This window comes from Rhinoraja longicauda, chromosome 2 (assembly GCF_053455715.1).
Source record: "Rhinoraja longicauda isolate Sanriku21f chromosome 2, sRhiLon1.1, whole genome shotgun sequence".
Taxonomy (NCBI): domain Eukaryota; kingdom Metazoa; phylum Chordata; class Chondrichthyes; order Rajiformes; family Arhynchobatidae; genus Rhinoraja; species Rhinoraja longicauda.
The window spans coordinates 45,800,782-45,817,123 of NC_135954.1; the positions used below are offsets into that span (position 1 = coordinate 45,800,782).

General features: G+C 40.7%; 1 protein-coding gene across 2 annotated transcripts in view; it reads right to left on the reverse strand.

Annotated features, from left to right (window-relative positions):
* The window catches only part of ezh2 (enhancer of zeste 2 polycomb repressive complex 2 subunit), a 52,230-nt gene that overhangs the window by 13,433 nt on the left and 22,455 nt on the right, over positions 1 to 16,342 (reverse strand). For both annotated transcript variants that reach the window (XM_078418436.1, XM_078418429.1), the window contains exons 7-12: positions 16,115 to 16,217; positions 15,366 to 15,529; positions 9,078 to 9,169; positions 8,250 to 8,490; positions 6,198 to 6,364; positions 5,594 to 5,688 (exon numbers count right to left, since the gene is read on the reverse strand). In XM_078418436.1, coding sequence (XP_078274562.1) covers positions 5,594 to 5,688; positions 6,198 to 6,364; positions 8,250 to 8,490; positions 9,078 to 9,169; positions 15,366 to 15,529; positions 16,115 to 16,217 — 862 coding nt within the window. The remainder of the gene's footprint in view (positions 1 to 5,593; positions 5,689 to 6,197; positions 6,365 to 8,249; positions 8,491 to 9,077; positions 9,170 to 15,365; positions 15,530 to 16,114; positions 16,218 to 16,342) is intronic.

A 16,342-nucleotide genomic window follows, 5' to 3' on the forward strand; every position in this document is an offset into this window, starting at 1 on the left:
GATGCAGGAGAAGTGATAACGGGAAATCAAGAAATGGCAGAGGAATTTAATAACTTTTTGCATCAGTCTTCACAATGGAAGACACCAGCAGTGTGCTTGGAATCCTAGAGAGTCAGGGGGTGGAAGTTAGTGGAGTGGCGATTACCATGGGGAAGGTGCTAGGAAAACTGAAAGGTCTGAGGGTGGATAAATCACCTGGCCCAGATAGACTGCACCCCAGGGTTCTGAAGGATGTGGCCTCAGAGATTGTGGAGGCATTAGCTGTGACATTTCAAGAATCCCTAGAGTTAGAAGGGGTTCCTGAAGATTGGAAAATTGCAAATATCACCCTGCTGTACAAGAAGGGAGCATAGCAGAAGAGCAGAAACTATAGGCCGGTTAGCCTGACTTCGGTGGTTGGTAAGATTTTAGAGTAAACTAGCAAAGAGGGCCCGTTGGGCCCGTCCCCACACCCCCCATTTTCTCCTCCCCCAACCCCAATCTTACTCTCCCCACACCCCCCCCTTTCCCCACAATTTCCCCTTTTCCAAGTACCCCTCTTTCCCAGTCCCCATTCTCAGACCCCGCCACCATTCTCTCCCCCGTTGGGCCCATTCCCACACCCCCCCCATTCTCTCCTCCCCCAACCCCAATCTTACTCTCCCCACACCCCCCCTTTCCCCACAACCTCCCCTTTTCCCAGTACCCCTATTTCCCCCACCACCAAGCCCCCTCCGGACGACCCCTGTTGTCCCCCTCCCCATTCCCCATTCTCAGACCCCGCCACCATTCTCTCTCCCCCAGACACACTCTTACTCTCCCCCCTTTCCCCAGCACACCCCTTTCCCCTACTCTCTCTTTCCCCCAGCACCAACAGGTCCCGGGGGGGGGGGGGGGGTGGGGGAACGCATCAGTGAAAGTTCCGGGGGGGGTGCGCATTAGTGAAAGGTCCGTGGGGGGCGGGGGAGCGCATCAGTGAAAGGTCCGTGGGGGGCGGGGGAGCGCATCAGTGAAAGGTCCTGGGTTGGGGGGATAGCGGGGAGAAGGTCTCCCGGGTGTGGGAGAGAGGAGAGAAGCAAGGGGAGAGAGGAGAGGTGAGCCCATACGCACAGACGCACAGCAGCTCCACGCTGAAAGCCTTCAATAAATCAGCAGGAGGGGGGTTGCGCGAGGTTTTTGACGTCACACGCTGAAGGCAATTGAAAAAAACGGCTGATTTTTTTTTTTTTTACTAAAACCTCTGTAACTTAACAAATACGCGACCGAATCAAATAAAAAAACATTTTCCAGCAGCGTTCAGCGTGGTGATTAAGGCAGTGCAAAAATCGTGGCGCTACGGTTCACCGTTTTTGCCGAAATCAGCCGAAATAACAGAGAAAAAATATCTTTACTTTTAAACCTCTGTAACTTAAAAAATAAACGACCGAATTAAATAAAAACATCATTTTCGGCAAGCGTCCAGCGGTGTGATTAGGCGGTGCCAAAATTGTGGCGGTACGGTTGACCGTTTTGCCGTAATCAGCCGAATCAGTGAAATATATATACAAGCGCCCACCTAAAAACCTTCAATAAACCAGGGGGGGGCAGCGCTTTAAAACCTCTGTAACTTAAAAAATATGCGACCAAAATAACTTAAAAAAACATTTTCCAGCAGCGTGGTGATTAAGGCGGCGCAAAAATAGTGGCGCTACGGTTTACCGTTTTGCCGTAATCAGCGAAATCACAGATACATACATAACATATATTCACGAGATCTGACTTTTAGTATAATAGATTTTAAAAGTATGAGGTTATGCAGTACTTAGAAGTTCACGATAAAATAGACCAAAGTCACCATGGTTTTGTGAAGGGAAAATCTTGCCTGATGAATCTGCTAGATTCTTTGAGGAAGTTAATAGCAGGACAGACAGAGGGGAGGCTGTAAATAGTGGGTTGGTTGGATGGTAGAAGGCAAAAAGTTGCAATAAAAGGCGCTTTATCAGCTTGGTTGCCAGTGACTAGTAGAGCGGTTTCGGGGCTGCTGCACGTTGTATATTAATGATCTGGATAAGGGGATAGAAGGCTTTGTGGCCAAGTTTGCAGATGATGCTAAGATAGGTGGAGGGGCAGGCAATGTAGAGGAAGCAAGGACTCTGCAGAAGGACTTGAACAGGTTAGGAGAGTGGGCAGAGAAGTGGCAGATGAAGTTCAGTATAGCAAAGTGCAGAGTCATGCATTTTGGTGATAAGATTAAAGGCGTACATTATTTTCTAAATGCAGAGAGAATCCAGAAATCGGAGGTGCAAAGGGACTTAGGAGTGCTGGTGCAAGACTCCCAAAAGGTTAATTTGCAAGTTGAATCGGAAGTAAAGAAGGCAAATTTAATACTAGCATTTATATCAAGAGGGCTGAATACAAAAACAGAGATGGAATGCTGAGGTTCTATAAGGTGCTGGCCAGGCCACAATTGGAGTACTGTGAGCAAATTTGGGCCCCATATCTGAGGAAGGATGTGCTGGCTCTGGAGAGGGTCCAGAGGAGATTTACAAGAATGATTCCAGGAATGAGTGGGTTAGCATATGAGGAGCGTTTTATTGCACTGGGCCTCTACTCGCTGGAGTTTAGAAGGCTGAGGAAGGATCTCATTGAAACTTACAGAATAATGAAAGCCATGCATAGAGTGGATGTGGAAAGGATGTTTCCACTGGTGGGAAGAGTCTAGAAACATAGAAAATAGGTGCAGGTGTAGGCCATTCGGCCCTTTGAGCCAGTACTGCCATTCAGTATGATCATGGCTGATCATCCAAAATCAGTACCCCGTTCCTGCTTTTTCCCCCATAACCCTTGATTCCGTTAGCCCTAAGAGTCTCAGAATTAAAGAATGCTCTTTAAGAAAGGAGGTGAGGAGGAACCTCTTTAGTCAGAGGGTAGTTAATCTGTGGAACCTGCCACAGAGAGCTGTGGAGGCCAAGTCGGTGGATATTTTTAACGCAGAAATAGACAAATTCTTGATTAGAACGATTGTCAAGGGTTATGGGGAGAAGGCAGGAAAATGGGATTAGGAGGCAGAGAGAGATCAGCCATGATTGAATGGCAGAGTAGACTTGATGGCTGAATGGCCTAATTCTACTCCGACAATGTGAACTTGTGAAGTAAAAGCAATTTTCAATGTAAAAACATCAAATTTTAGAGAACTTCTTTAAAACCCCTCACCGTACAAAACATCAAGTAGTTATTTAATTGTGAAGAAAAATGTAATGTCAGAAAAAGCTTTCCCCTTTCATGACCAAAGAGCATTTCCAGCCAGTGAAGTATTCTCAATATTGCATTTACTGTTGTAGCACAAGTGGATTTAATTTGCAAAAAAAGCAACGTTCCAATTATCACTATATGAGAACTGACTAGCAGATCTGTTTTAAAAAAGAGATAGAGAAAATACTGAAGGCACATTGGAGGAAAAAATGCTGCTCATGTTTGAAATGATGCCAGGCAATCTTGTGTCTTCCAGGGAGTGCAAGGGAATCCAGTACAAGGTCTCAACCAAATGACGAAAATCCCTCAGAGTGAACTGTCAGCCTAGGTTTTGGTGCTCACTTCAATCTTTCAAGTGGCATTTGAACTTGCAATTTTTTTCTGAGTAAAAGGATTGATCCATACATAACTGTCACAATTTATTAGAATATAGCAAATGATTTTCCTTTTTAAAAACTTTTTTATTTTTACAATTAAAAACTACAGCTTGTATCAATGAATTCAAATTTCCAACAGTATAGTAATAGGTCTTATGACTGTGGTCATAAGTGATTAGTTCAAAATACTGATTGAGGGCAATTACAACTACTACACACCCCTGGATTATAACAACCATCCTGGCACAAAAAGATAAACCAAATGTTTTGATATAACTTTTTTGGCATGATGCCAATAAAATATCTACAACCCAAATAAGAAACCCTTCCAATTCAGCCTCCCTTTTTGATGGGCTAATCAATGAAATTATAAGCAAGGAGCACTGTGTCACATATGACTCACCGTCTGTGACAACAAGTCCTGTTTAAGGATGTCCAACACTCAACGTTTAATGGGTCTGAGAACCAAGTCATCCTCAGCCAGTGTAGAGTTATAAGGATTATGGTCAGCTCTTGCGCTTAAATCTTGCAAATGATCCCAGCTATAAAAGGAAACATTGGGAATCTGACAATTTATTTGTGTTGCCTATTGCTGCTAATTTTTGAACCTTTAAGCTAGCTGTGAGATTGGTGGATAATCACATATTCAAATTTTATCTTGTCAAAAGCTTGAGGCAGCACCATAAATATTGTGACAGCTAGATTTTTGCCAATTTTCCAGCATTGACAGGGTAGTCAGCATTCAGAGCATTTTTTCACATATGTGAAAATGAAAACTGACTTCATTCTTGGATTACCTCTCCAGAAATGTCATACAACATTCAGCTACATATTTTGAAGACCACTGTGTGGTTGGGAACTCTCAAGACGACTGTAGCATACAGCAACATACAAAACTGGAACAGCAGCAAGCATAAATCCCCAAGAATTGTTCAAAGAATGTGAACTGTTCAAGGAATATGAGAGCATTCGAGAGGGGAAGAGAGCACTAGTGAGTGGAATATGGGAATGGGAATGGTGAAGGCTTTGTCCAAGAGGCTGAGCTAACATGGTGAGATGAGTAGGGTGGAAGAATATACAAAGTATACAAAGCAGAAGGAATGGACAGGAAAGAAAAATGAACTCTTGCATGAACTAGTTTGTTTAAAGATGAGCAAATAAAAATCTTTGAATTGAATGGCAACCCATTGAGGGATAGTTTATCCAAAATGAGGAAGAAATTAGTTGCTGGATTAGGTTTTTTAAATGTTGCTTTGCATGATTTTTTGATTTTCATTTAACAAAAAAAATATATAGAATTGCGGTTGTTAATTTTGACTTGTATCATGATATATATTGGGATCCTTGCATCTGCCTAAACCAGGAAACTATAAATTATGAGGATGCACAGTGACGAACATTGAACACTCGTGTTCAGATACAGCATCTTAATTTAAAACATCCTTTTGCACATTTTTGATTTTCTGTAAAATTTGCAAATGCCAGTGTTGCATTCTAAGAAACACATTGGAATAGATGATGACAGTCTCCTCCTGGGCAATTGGTTTAAATAAATTCACAGCGAGTTAGCAAAATGACAAATATTGGTCTCCTGGTCAAAATAGAGAAGCAAATCTTGCCGAGTCTTCAGCACATTATACGACACGCTTAATAGAAGGATATGTTTAGGGAAAAAATTGTATTTTGATCATTGAGCCAATCCACGACCGTTATCTTGATGCTCCACAAATTAAAATATAGAAAATGAAATATTCAGAGTCTATAATTGTAGATATGATAAGGCACCAGAAAATAAATTGATGTTCATATGTTCTACGAGAATTAGGCAAGTCAGTCCATCAAATCTACTCCGCCATCTAATCATGGCTGAACTATTATTCCCTCTCAACCCCATTCTCCGGCCTTCGCCCCCTAACCCAATAGGTTTAATTTAGCAGGTAAAAAGCAATTCATGTTATCTTAATGTTAATTTAAAGATTAAGACGCATAACAAAAATTATCCTTACCGATGCTTTCTCTTCTTTTTTCTGGGAGGCGTATCAGCATCCTCCGCAGGAACACGAGCAATAATATTAGATTCCTTCACTGCAAACTCATACACCTAAATGAGACAATAACTGATTTCAACAAATGAATACACGACCTAAATTATGTTTTTGTCATTTATTCCTAAATGTACAAATATGATGGCAAAAACCACTAGTTTGTTTCAGATGATGCTGAATCAAAATCATAACTGTCAGAATTCAATGACATTTTCTCAAATTAGAAAGACTTTGAAAATAGCTATTTTTGAAAATATGCTTCAATTTAATTAAGACAATATTTTTAGAATCATGGTCTGTGTTGAAAGTCAACACCTCTTAGTCCACTAAATATCCTTATTGTACAAGGACAAAAATAGTAGGTAATTTAAAAATCATTCATATCCACTATTAGATTGTAATCACAACTGAATTACTCAAATTTCTGCATTTCACAAAATGCATGCAATTTGCTTTGTTTACTAATTTTCAGGGATTTTCTTTCCAAAAAGCACAAGATAAATCACTCATCTCTTTCACCAAAAGAATCTCATACTGATTAATATTGCAATATACTGTATTTCACCTGTCCACATGTTTTGGTGCCGAACAACTTGGCTATAGCACAGAAGTTATTGTAGTAAGTGCCATGCAGAACTCTGAACAGCGAGGCTTCAGCTCCACTCCATTCCACATCAGAAAGATCAGAAGTGAGCTTCATCTTAACTGGAGTTTGACATCTGGAGTTTGCCTCTGCATGAATAATAGTCTATAATTAGCAAAAGGGCATGGATTGAAAAGGCATCAGACTTAAATGAAAAGTATTTGTATACACACACACACACACACAATCATCTTTGTATTTTCAAACAAATGTTTGTATACTTTTATTCTTTATTATGCCACGGACGTAATTAACTGAGCCATTCATTTTGAAGGGAGATACAGACACTCCCCAACTTATGCAATAGACGACTTGCGTAAACTCGAATTTACGTAACCAATTCAGTCCCTAGTTTGTAATTTCTGCAACAATGTTTCACTCAAGTTTGCCTGCAGTCCGTCTGTCTTTTGTGTTTTTTGTTGTTTTTGTCTCAATTGTAGTGTTAATATGATGTAGTGTTGTATGTTATGTTTTGGGGGGGGGGGGGGGTGGGAGGGAACGGGAACTGTAACTGTAACATTCTCTCTCCAGAACGGAGACGCGACCTTTGTTCTGTGCCGTGTCTCCGTTCCCGTTGCGGCCTACCACCGGCCATGCACCTGGAACCACCTGGGTCTCTGGTTCGCAGAGCCCGCGGTCCGGACTCACCACCTGCGGCGCTGGCTGCCTGCGAATGCTGCGGGAACGGCTGCGACTCGTCTCCGGAGGCTCCGGCGCGGGCCGCGTGGACGTCGGAAGCCCGCAGGCCCCTGGATGGGGGCCGACATCGGGAGCTCCGGCAGCGGCAGAGGCAACGTGTTCGCCCGCCCCGAATCGCGGGGCTTGGGTCGGCCCGCCGCGGACCTTTCACCATCCGGCGCGGCCTGAAATAGGCCGCGGGATTATTTTTTTCACCGCCCAGCGGGGGCTTCAATATCGGGAGCCCCGACCGCCCCGACGTGGCAACTCCAACAGCCTGACCGCGGGACAAGACGGCAGGGAAGAGAAAAAGACATTCTGGCCTTCCATCACAGTGAGGAGGGACTGGAGGAGACTCACTGTGATGGATGTTTCTTTTTGTTTGGTGTTAGTTGTGATTGTATGTGTTATTGCATTTTTATTGATTAATCTTATTGGTCTTATTGTTCAACTGCGGGTAATGTTTCATTTTACTACACATTTATGTGTATGTAACAAATAAACGACTATTGACTATTGGCAATGGTGGCGGTGCTTATTCGGAAGGCTCTGTGCCACAGAGAGTGCCCCATCGATGAGATGTAACTGAAGCCAGTAATGGCGGCGTTGCTAACCCGGAAGGCCGTGTGCCGCAGTAGGTTACACCAAGTCCAAAAAAGTTGTCAATTTTGTTTAAAATATCAGACTTCAGAGAAATACAAAGAGGATATTGCCCAGCACAAGCAACCAGGGCAAATATATATTGATATATTGAATAAAGTATCCCCATTTAACTAAGGGAGAATTGGGGACCAAATTCAAGACTTGGCTGCCAAAATATCAAAACCTAAATGCAGGCTGATCTGTCTACATAGTAGCCAATTGACTTGTACAGCAAAGCAGACAAGGTGACAAGAAACATGTCACATGCATCCAAATGCTTAGCTAAAGTCATTACAACATCACAATATGGATATTCTTATAATAGTTAGGAAGCTGCTTTTTACTTGAATACAAATGAAAGTTTAATGAGTTACTGTATATATATCTTTGAAAGTGATTGCATCCACAGTAATTACATTATCTTCTGCTGATTATCTTCCTAAACATTTGACAACTCATATTTTACATTTTGTTAATCATTTCATGCAACTTTGCTATCTATATTTTACAAGCATCTTTTTTTTTTTTACTGATCATCCCAATGCTCACTAAATTACACTGGCTTTCATTGAGGCAAGGAGTTCAAATCTCTCCAAAATCTTGTATCAATGTAATTTTTTTAAAATTAATCAAAGCTAATTGAATTTCTCTTACCAGAGGAGCTTGTGGTATCATCCTTTTTGTCCTCATCATCTTTGTCATTTATCTCACCACCAGTATCTGTCCCAGCCTCTCTGTCACTATCTGTGTCCTTCGCCTCTGACGTGTTTATTGTTGGTGTGCTGGGTCGGCTTGTGCCGTTTGCATGGCGTCCTCTGCGACGGCCACCTGGACGCTTGGGTGGTGTTTTTATTCGCTCAGCTGTTAAAGCCACTGCAAAATCTTTTGCTCCATCCTAAATAACATAATCGTATTACAAATTCTGATTGTGTAATTCACCAAGGATATAGTATGGTGCACTTTGGAAAAAAATATTGCATTTATAAAGTGTCTTTAGCATATAAATATTATCTAACAGAAACTGCTGATGACAAACATTCTTTTAAAAAGGAAGACAGACTTTCACATTCATTTCAAGGCAATTTACTCTCAAGACAATTTACAGCCAATAAAGGACTTTTGAAAAGTACTCAGTTATAATGCACAAAACATGAGCTAATTTATCAGCAGCAATCTCCCAAAACAATGCTGTCCTGTTCCAGTAATATTTAAGTAACACTGACCATTGCATAGGTATTCACCAGAACATTGCGGATAATATCCTGCTTCTCGTGAAAGATATGCCATAGGATTTTTGCACTCTCTCAACAGAGAAGACACTGTCAGTTTGATACATCAAACGGCTCAGGTGCTGCTCAAAGCATAAACTTAAGATTCATAAATTAGGACCATTATAGGAACCACAAAGCACAAATTATTATAGCTTCCCTCAGCATTTTAAAACCACAAGAAAGAAAAGTGGATGCAAAAAAAACTTCTCACCAGAAACAAACAACAATCTGGTCCACATTGTTCTGTCTCTGCTCTGGTCTCAGGAGTTTTTCGTTTATATGTATTAGGAGTAGCATGAAAAGCTGGATCAGAAACATAATCACCATGAATTTCTTGAACTTTCATTATAACAAGTTTATTTCAAATCTTCAATAGAGATAACAGATCAATATTTATCTTTCTAGGAGAGACTGTTTAAAATTGCAAGATTAAGCCATACAATGCCTCAACAGTCTTTTGCCATTTGTCAAGTGCCTTTAGTTCCCTGGCTTATCCTGTAGCAGTTCATAAATAAAAGGAACAATATTAGCATACTCCAGTTTTTCAGGTACTGTACCTCACCCAAGGCCAATGAAGGTACAAAAAATGTATCTCAGGGCCACCAATCAACTCCGTTGCTTTCCATAACATTCTGGGGTACACTCGGTCAGGCATAGGGATTTATCCACCTCTTTGCATTTCAAGACATCCAACTGCTCCTTTGTAATGTTAACATGCTCCAAATATCAGTTTCCCAAACTTACTAGCTTTCATGTCCTTCATCGTGGTAAATGAAGATGAGAAGTATTCATTCACTACTTCATCCATTCTCTTTAGATCCACATATAGATTACCACACAGATCCTCAAGGGAATCTATTTTCCTGAGCTAACTTTTATCCCTACAGGCAAGAGATATCCTGTGGTGGAGGCAGATAAAATAGTGGCATTTAAGAGGCCTTTGGAAAGCACATGGATATGTAGGGCATATTAATCTTCCCATCCTGCTTTGTGATTTTAACTTGAGGACCAGCCCTGTCATTTTATTGACCATTTAAAACTAATAAAATTATGGTCACTCGTCCCAAAGTGGTATCCCACTGACATATCAACCACTTGTCCAATCTCATTTCCTAAGAGGAAGAATCTCTATATATTGCTTCAGAGAACTTAGATTTTGCCCCATTTAATTCCTTGGCACTAAGGTACTTCCAGTCAATATTAGGGAAGTTGAAAATCACCTATTTCCAATGTATTTGTAGGAGCCATTTGTGTTTATTAGCTATCTCGGCACATTATCATATTACTTTGTATCCTGCTGTATTATTTTTGTACACCAGGGGATTGTCCTGAGATGAATGTTGGAGTCTTACGTATATGGACTGGGAGGAGCCATGGGAAGAGTCAGAATTATGAGTATAATTTGCCCAGCACTGACGTAATGCTTCAGTGTCACACCAGGAGTCTGCTGAACAAAGGGATTCAGCAGGCCATACAAGTAACAACGAGGAGAGTGCTGACATAGGGATTTGGCGGACCATACAAGACACACCTAGCCTACTAAACATAGGGTTTAGTAAGTCAGTAACAGGATACGAAGGAGTGACAGTGAGATACTAAGTTCTTACTAAATAAGTCAAACAAACAAATTAACAATGGGGGATATACTAATCTGTTTTGTATTATTACTTCAATAAACAACTAACTGCAACGTCGTGAAGATCTCTCTGTTGTTGTTATTTGCGTCAAGAACCATCTCTCCCCTCCTTCGTCAACGGTAAGCTTAAAGATTTTATTGGGAAGGACCGAGTTTGTGAAAATTCATCTTTAGCCGGAGCGCTATTGTAAGAACATATCTGAACTGGAGTGATTTATTGCATGAGCTTCCTCAGCCGAAGAGCTATCCTCGGTGAGAGAAGATAATGTAATCCGTCTCTAAGAGTTATTTGAAGTTTAATTGGCTTTAGGAAGGAGACTGCGGTAAGAGCGACTAACAAATTAGGATTGTTTTGTCGCAAAACTTTGAAGTTGAAACATTGTCGCCGTTAATTTGATAATGGAGATTTTAAACTTCGAAAGCCGGTTGCAGTAAGTTTTATTGAAAAGTTGCTGGATCAGAAGCTGTTTTGGACAGCTGCTGAAACAGAATGCTGAGAACAAAGAAATGACCTTGAGCATGGCATACCATCAGTTTTGTTTTGAATTCCTTTAAAGATACGAGTTTGCGTCAATAAGTCTTAAAGGGATATTGACGCACAAGTATGCTTGTACGAAAATCTGATGTCCGGCCAACAGTTGGCACCATCAGAATGGATTCCCAAAGGGAAAATGGTTTTTCTTCAATAGGTGAAACTTTAAAGTTCTTTTATGTCTCGAAGTGGGTTGCTACCCTGAAAAGACAGCGTGTGATTGAAGGAAAAAAACAGAAAAACTCAAGATATAAACAAGCTACCAAGTTAATAGAAATCAATGAAGAATATGAAGCACTGATAAAGTAACCACTGCCTGAAGATGAGCTGGAAAAGCAAAATCAGTGGATTCAGCAACTCTCAAACTAAATTGAGCTTCAAATCTCGTTCTTCATCTCATGCATCTTGAACGCACTCTACTCGTATGAAGGCTAAGGCAGACCTGGCCGTTCCCACAGAACAGGCTGCCTTCATGGAAGACAAGCATGAGATTGAAGTACAGGAACAGGAATTGGAAAAAGAACAACTGAGAAGAAAGGAAGAACAGAAGAAACGAGATGAACAATTGAAAAACAAAGAATTATCATTTGAACAAAAGAGAAGACAATTAGAAATGGAGCTCGAATGGGGGAGCCAGAAGGAACAGCTGAGAAGTCGGAAGGTACGATTGGAACTAGATGCTGCAATAGCAGCAGCCAAGACAAGACTCAATGTACTTGAGGGTAGGAAATCAAGATACAGTAGTTGATGGGATGAACTTTTATTTGAAAAGAGGATCTGTCAAAGGCCCAACCTTTGCTAAGGCAAGAGAAAAGCCGCAAACAGCCAAAAGCGGTTTGGCAAAGACTACAGAACCTGTAGAATCACTGGTGCAAGAAGATCATTCTGAAATACTTCATATTGAACAAATGGACAAGAAAAAGAAACCAGAACATACAGAACAGCCAAGTGCAAGTGATGCTGCTCTCCCATTTCAAACGTGTGACCATATCAGGGCCGGTGTTGAAACCTGCATCTCCTCCAAAGCAGTCCAGGCTGGTCCATTGGCTGGAGAATCTGGTCCTGAAAATACTTGTTTGAACACAGAGATGACTGAGACCAACGCTGAACTAATACCAGAAAATCGTGAATCTTCGGATCAAGAAATGATAGAACTGGAAACTTCAGGGGATCCTGCACCAGAAAACCCAGCACACCTTGAAGACGTTTCAAGCAAAGTAATTGCTGAATAAACTAGTTCTGCAGAAAACTCTACAGTTTTTGTCGATGGTGGAAAACTAAATGAATTCATCACTAGCGAAACTGAAGATGACTATCCAGAAATCTCTGTTAGAAATGAAACTACCCTGGATGGTGAACTGAGAAGAGACCAGGACAGCAGGGATGGAAATGGCTGCCCTGCCGCTGCTGTCAATCGAATATCCATTGCAAGCCAAGAGGAGCTTCTGGTCAAGCAATACAATCATGACTTCATAATGGGAACATTCAGAGTTGACACAATGCTGCAAAACGAATTACAGCTTCAACTGGACAAATCCATCTTCTGGACCGATAGCAGAACGGTGCTTAAGTACATCAACAACGAAACCAAACGCTTTCAAATATTTGTAGCAAACAGCATCTTTTTCATAAGGGATGCTACTGATGTATCACAATGGAGATATGTTAGCACAAAGGAAAATCCTGCAGGTGATGCATCAAGAGGGTTGACAGCAGATCACTTCTTAAGTTGGAAGAGAAGACTGAAGAAGATCCTGTCTAATGGACAGAATATTGGGGGCTGTACCAGATGCACAAGGTATGTGCGTACTGTTCGACTTCAGACTAAGAACAACATCTTGGAAAGACTGATTACGAACCTATGTCTGCTCCTGGAAGCTGATACCTGATTACAGCAAGGACTGGTGGCCTTGAAGATTGAAGAATCACTATAGTAGATTAGATGCCAATATATAATGCATGCTTTTTTGATTATGTATGAAGTTTATGGCTCCGTTTAATGTTTATTAGTAATTGTTGCGTTACACACTTAGAACAATTAGGGGCCAGTGTGTAGGAGCCATTTTGTGTTTATTAGCTATCTTAGCATATTATCATATTACTTTGTATCCTGCTGTATTATTTTTGTTCACCAGGGGATTGTCCCGAGATGAATGTTGGAAGATTGGTCTTACGTATATGGACTGGGAGGAGTTATGGGAGGAGTCAGAATTATGAATATAATTTGCCAGCACTGACGTAATGCTTCAGTGTGACACCAGGAGTCTGCTGAACAAAGGGATTCAGCAGGCCATGCAAGTAAAAACGAGGAGTCTGCTGAACATAGGGATTTGGTGGACCATACAAAACACGCCTAGTCCACTAAGCATAGGGTTTAGTAAGTCAGTAACAGGATACGAAGGCGTGACGGTGAGATACTAAATTCTTACTAAACAAGTCACACAAAGAAGTTAACAATGGGAGATATACTAATCTGTTTTGTATTATTACTTCAATAAATGACTGACTATAATGTCGTGAAGATCTCTCTGTTATTGTTATTTGTGTCAAGAACCATTGCTTCCCTCCTTCGTCAACGGTAAGCTTAAGGACTTTATTGGGAAGGACTGAGTTGCCGCTACATTATTATTCCTACACCTATTCGTGATTTCCTCATGTATCTGATCTTCAAATTCCCACTGCCTACTGGGGGACCATAGCATAATCCCATAAAAATGACACTCCATTTTTATTTCCATGTCACCCATACACCCTTACTGAACATAACGCCACTGGATGTCCTCTACTGTTGTGATTTCTCCATAATAAATAATGCCTCAACCTCCTCTCACCTCCATCTGCTGGAAAAGTTAGCATCCTGAAACAATGAGCCGCCAGTACTGTGCATCCTTACAACTGTTATATTAAAATCCAAAGTGCCAATCCATTAATCTGCCTTACTCGTGGGGGTTCTGGCATTAAAGTTAATACAATTTGGCCTATCAACCTTCTTTTCTGCCCTCAACTGGGTTGCCCACTGAATTTGCCTCAACATTCTCATTTGATACATTACTACTCTGTGCCCCACTGTCCAACCAGACTAGTTTAAATTCTCCCGACTAGCATAACAAACTTCACCACCTCCTCTGGTTCAGATGTAACCAGTTCATCTTGAATAGGTCACCTCTGCCCCAGAAGTGATCCCAGTGGTTCAAGTAGCTGAAGTCCTACCTTGTTTGCCTTACCCTCTTCTTACCCTCAGTCAACATGGAGGATTACTAATTCAGCAGATGAGAGAGATGTTTAGAATTCTAACGGCATAGGGCAACATTTTGGTCATCAAGTATAATTCCCCTGCTTTTTCTCCATAGCTTTGCAAATTATTCATTCTTAAGCATTTGCCTCTACTTGCCTTTTGAAAGTTATTTGATTAAATTCCAACAATCCTGCAGGCAATTAATTCTGTATCATAATGACTCTGGACAAAAGACCCACCTTGTAACTTTTGCCCAGGATTTTAAGGGGAGGGGTGGAGGGGAGGAGAGGGTGCTGCACCAATACAGGAGAGGTTTGGGCCCAACGGGTGCACTTGGTCTAGTTCCTTTTAAAAGCCTCCTACATTAGAATTTAAACTGACTAGCCTTTAAGATAACTGGCAATCCTTGGACCCCTTTTTGAAGAAAGATAATATAATTGCTATTACCTCCTATAGATCCAAGGAGGACTGGAAGAATGTGACAAGCCCTTTTGCAACCTCCAACTGCACCTCTTTGGCAACAAAAAAAAAAGGATGAAGCACATCTAAACCAGGGAACTTGTATATGTAAGCATTGTGTGTCTTTTTAGTACCTTTTCCTTTCAATGTTCACTTCATCCATTACCTCTAACAATCTCTCCATTCCAGCAACTAAGATTTTGGCAATAAATAAAGTGCCAATTTAAGTATTCCAACTATATCTTCTGCCTCCAGGCATGGATTATCCACCCAAACTTTTATTTTACCATCCTTACATTTAAATTTGTATATCCCTTGAACATTAACTCACTTTCTTCTCTTACTCCTTTGTCATCTTACTTTCCTTTTCATTCCCCCCCTCAGCTTCCTGTATTCATCAGGGGCAAGTTATACCCACAGATCATTTTCGAGAAATCTAGGAGTTGGCAGAACGAATGATTGCGAGAAATCCTTCAAATATGCCGTACGATTTTCCAGTCAAACAAATGCGCTTTATTTTACTCGTGCCACACCTATTTCAGATCCAATGTTCTCCAACAGCTACAGATATAATTGGGCATACAATATTTATTGAGATTAAACATACAGATTGCAGCCAACAAGATATTGTACTCACGATGCAGGAAACAATCATATTTGAAGCAACGTCTGCAGAAGAGAGTATGGAAAGAATGCAAGCTCTGTTCACGTTGAACTGATTTCGCATTTGGCCCATCAATATTTGGTGTGCACTCTGGAGGAAGTGCTCCCGGAAGCTGCTGCTCAGTCAGTTCTTTGTACCTTAAAAATAACAAAATGAATAAAGTTCCAGTGCCTACATTGCAAAACTTTATCCTTTAATGGAATTCCTAACAACAGTAACAAATCAGAACTTATCTCACATTTTTCTATTAACCCTGTGGAAAAGATGACAGAATTAACTAATTTACTTCTGGGAAGCTGATGCATTGCAAAATCAAAAATTCATTATTTGAGGATGATAACTTTTCAAAGAACACCATCAAACTCTACTTAACATGTTATTCATATAGGTTTCATCGAGTGTTGAAACCCAAGTGGGAATTCCATTATTTACATACATTTCTGTTTTCATAAAAATTACGTGCCCTTTTAAACAGCAACTACATCCTTTATGGCAAATGTGGAAACAACACAAAATAGTATTTTCCATTAAAATTTGAAAACATTTGAAAATACTACTGATGGCAGTTGATTCACCTCACGCTGCCTTGGAAAAGCAGCCAATATAATCAAAGATGTACCACTCCAGTCATTTCTTCTTCTCCCTGCTCTCCTCTGACAGAAGGTAGTAGCTTGAAACACAAGAGCTCAATTATGTAATCTCATAACTGCTATGGTACTTACTTTTCTTTCAGCTCCTCCGGTGTACCTTTATCTGGGAACATGGATGAAATTGCTTCAAAGATCTTGTCACAGGGTTTTTTTTTCCCTTCATCACATTCTTTAACTATGGAAGAAGAAACCAATGATATTAAGTTCCATGGTTTAAGTACTAAATAAAATGTACCATCCACATTATTAGTTGAGAAAATTATCATGCTAATAGTAAATCGAGAAACAAGTAAAAATACA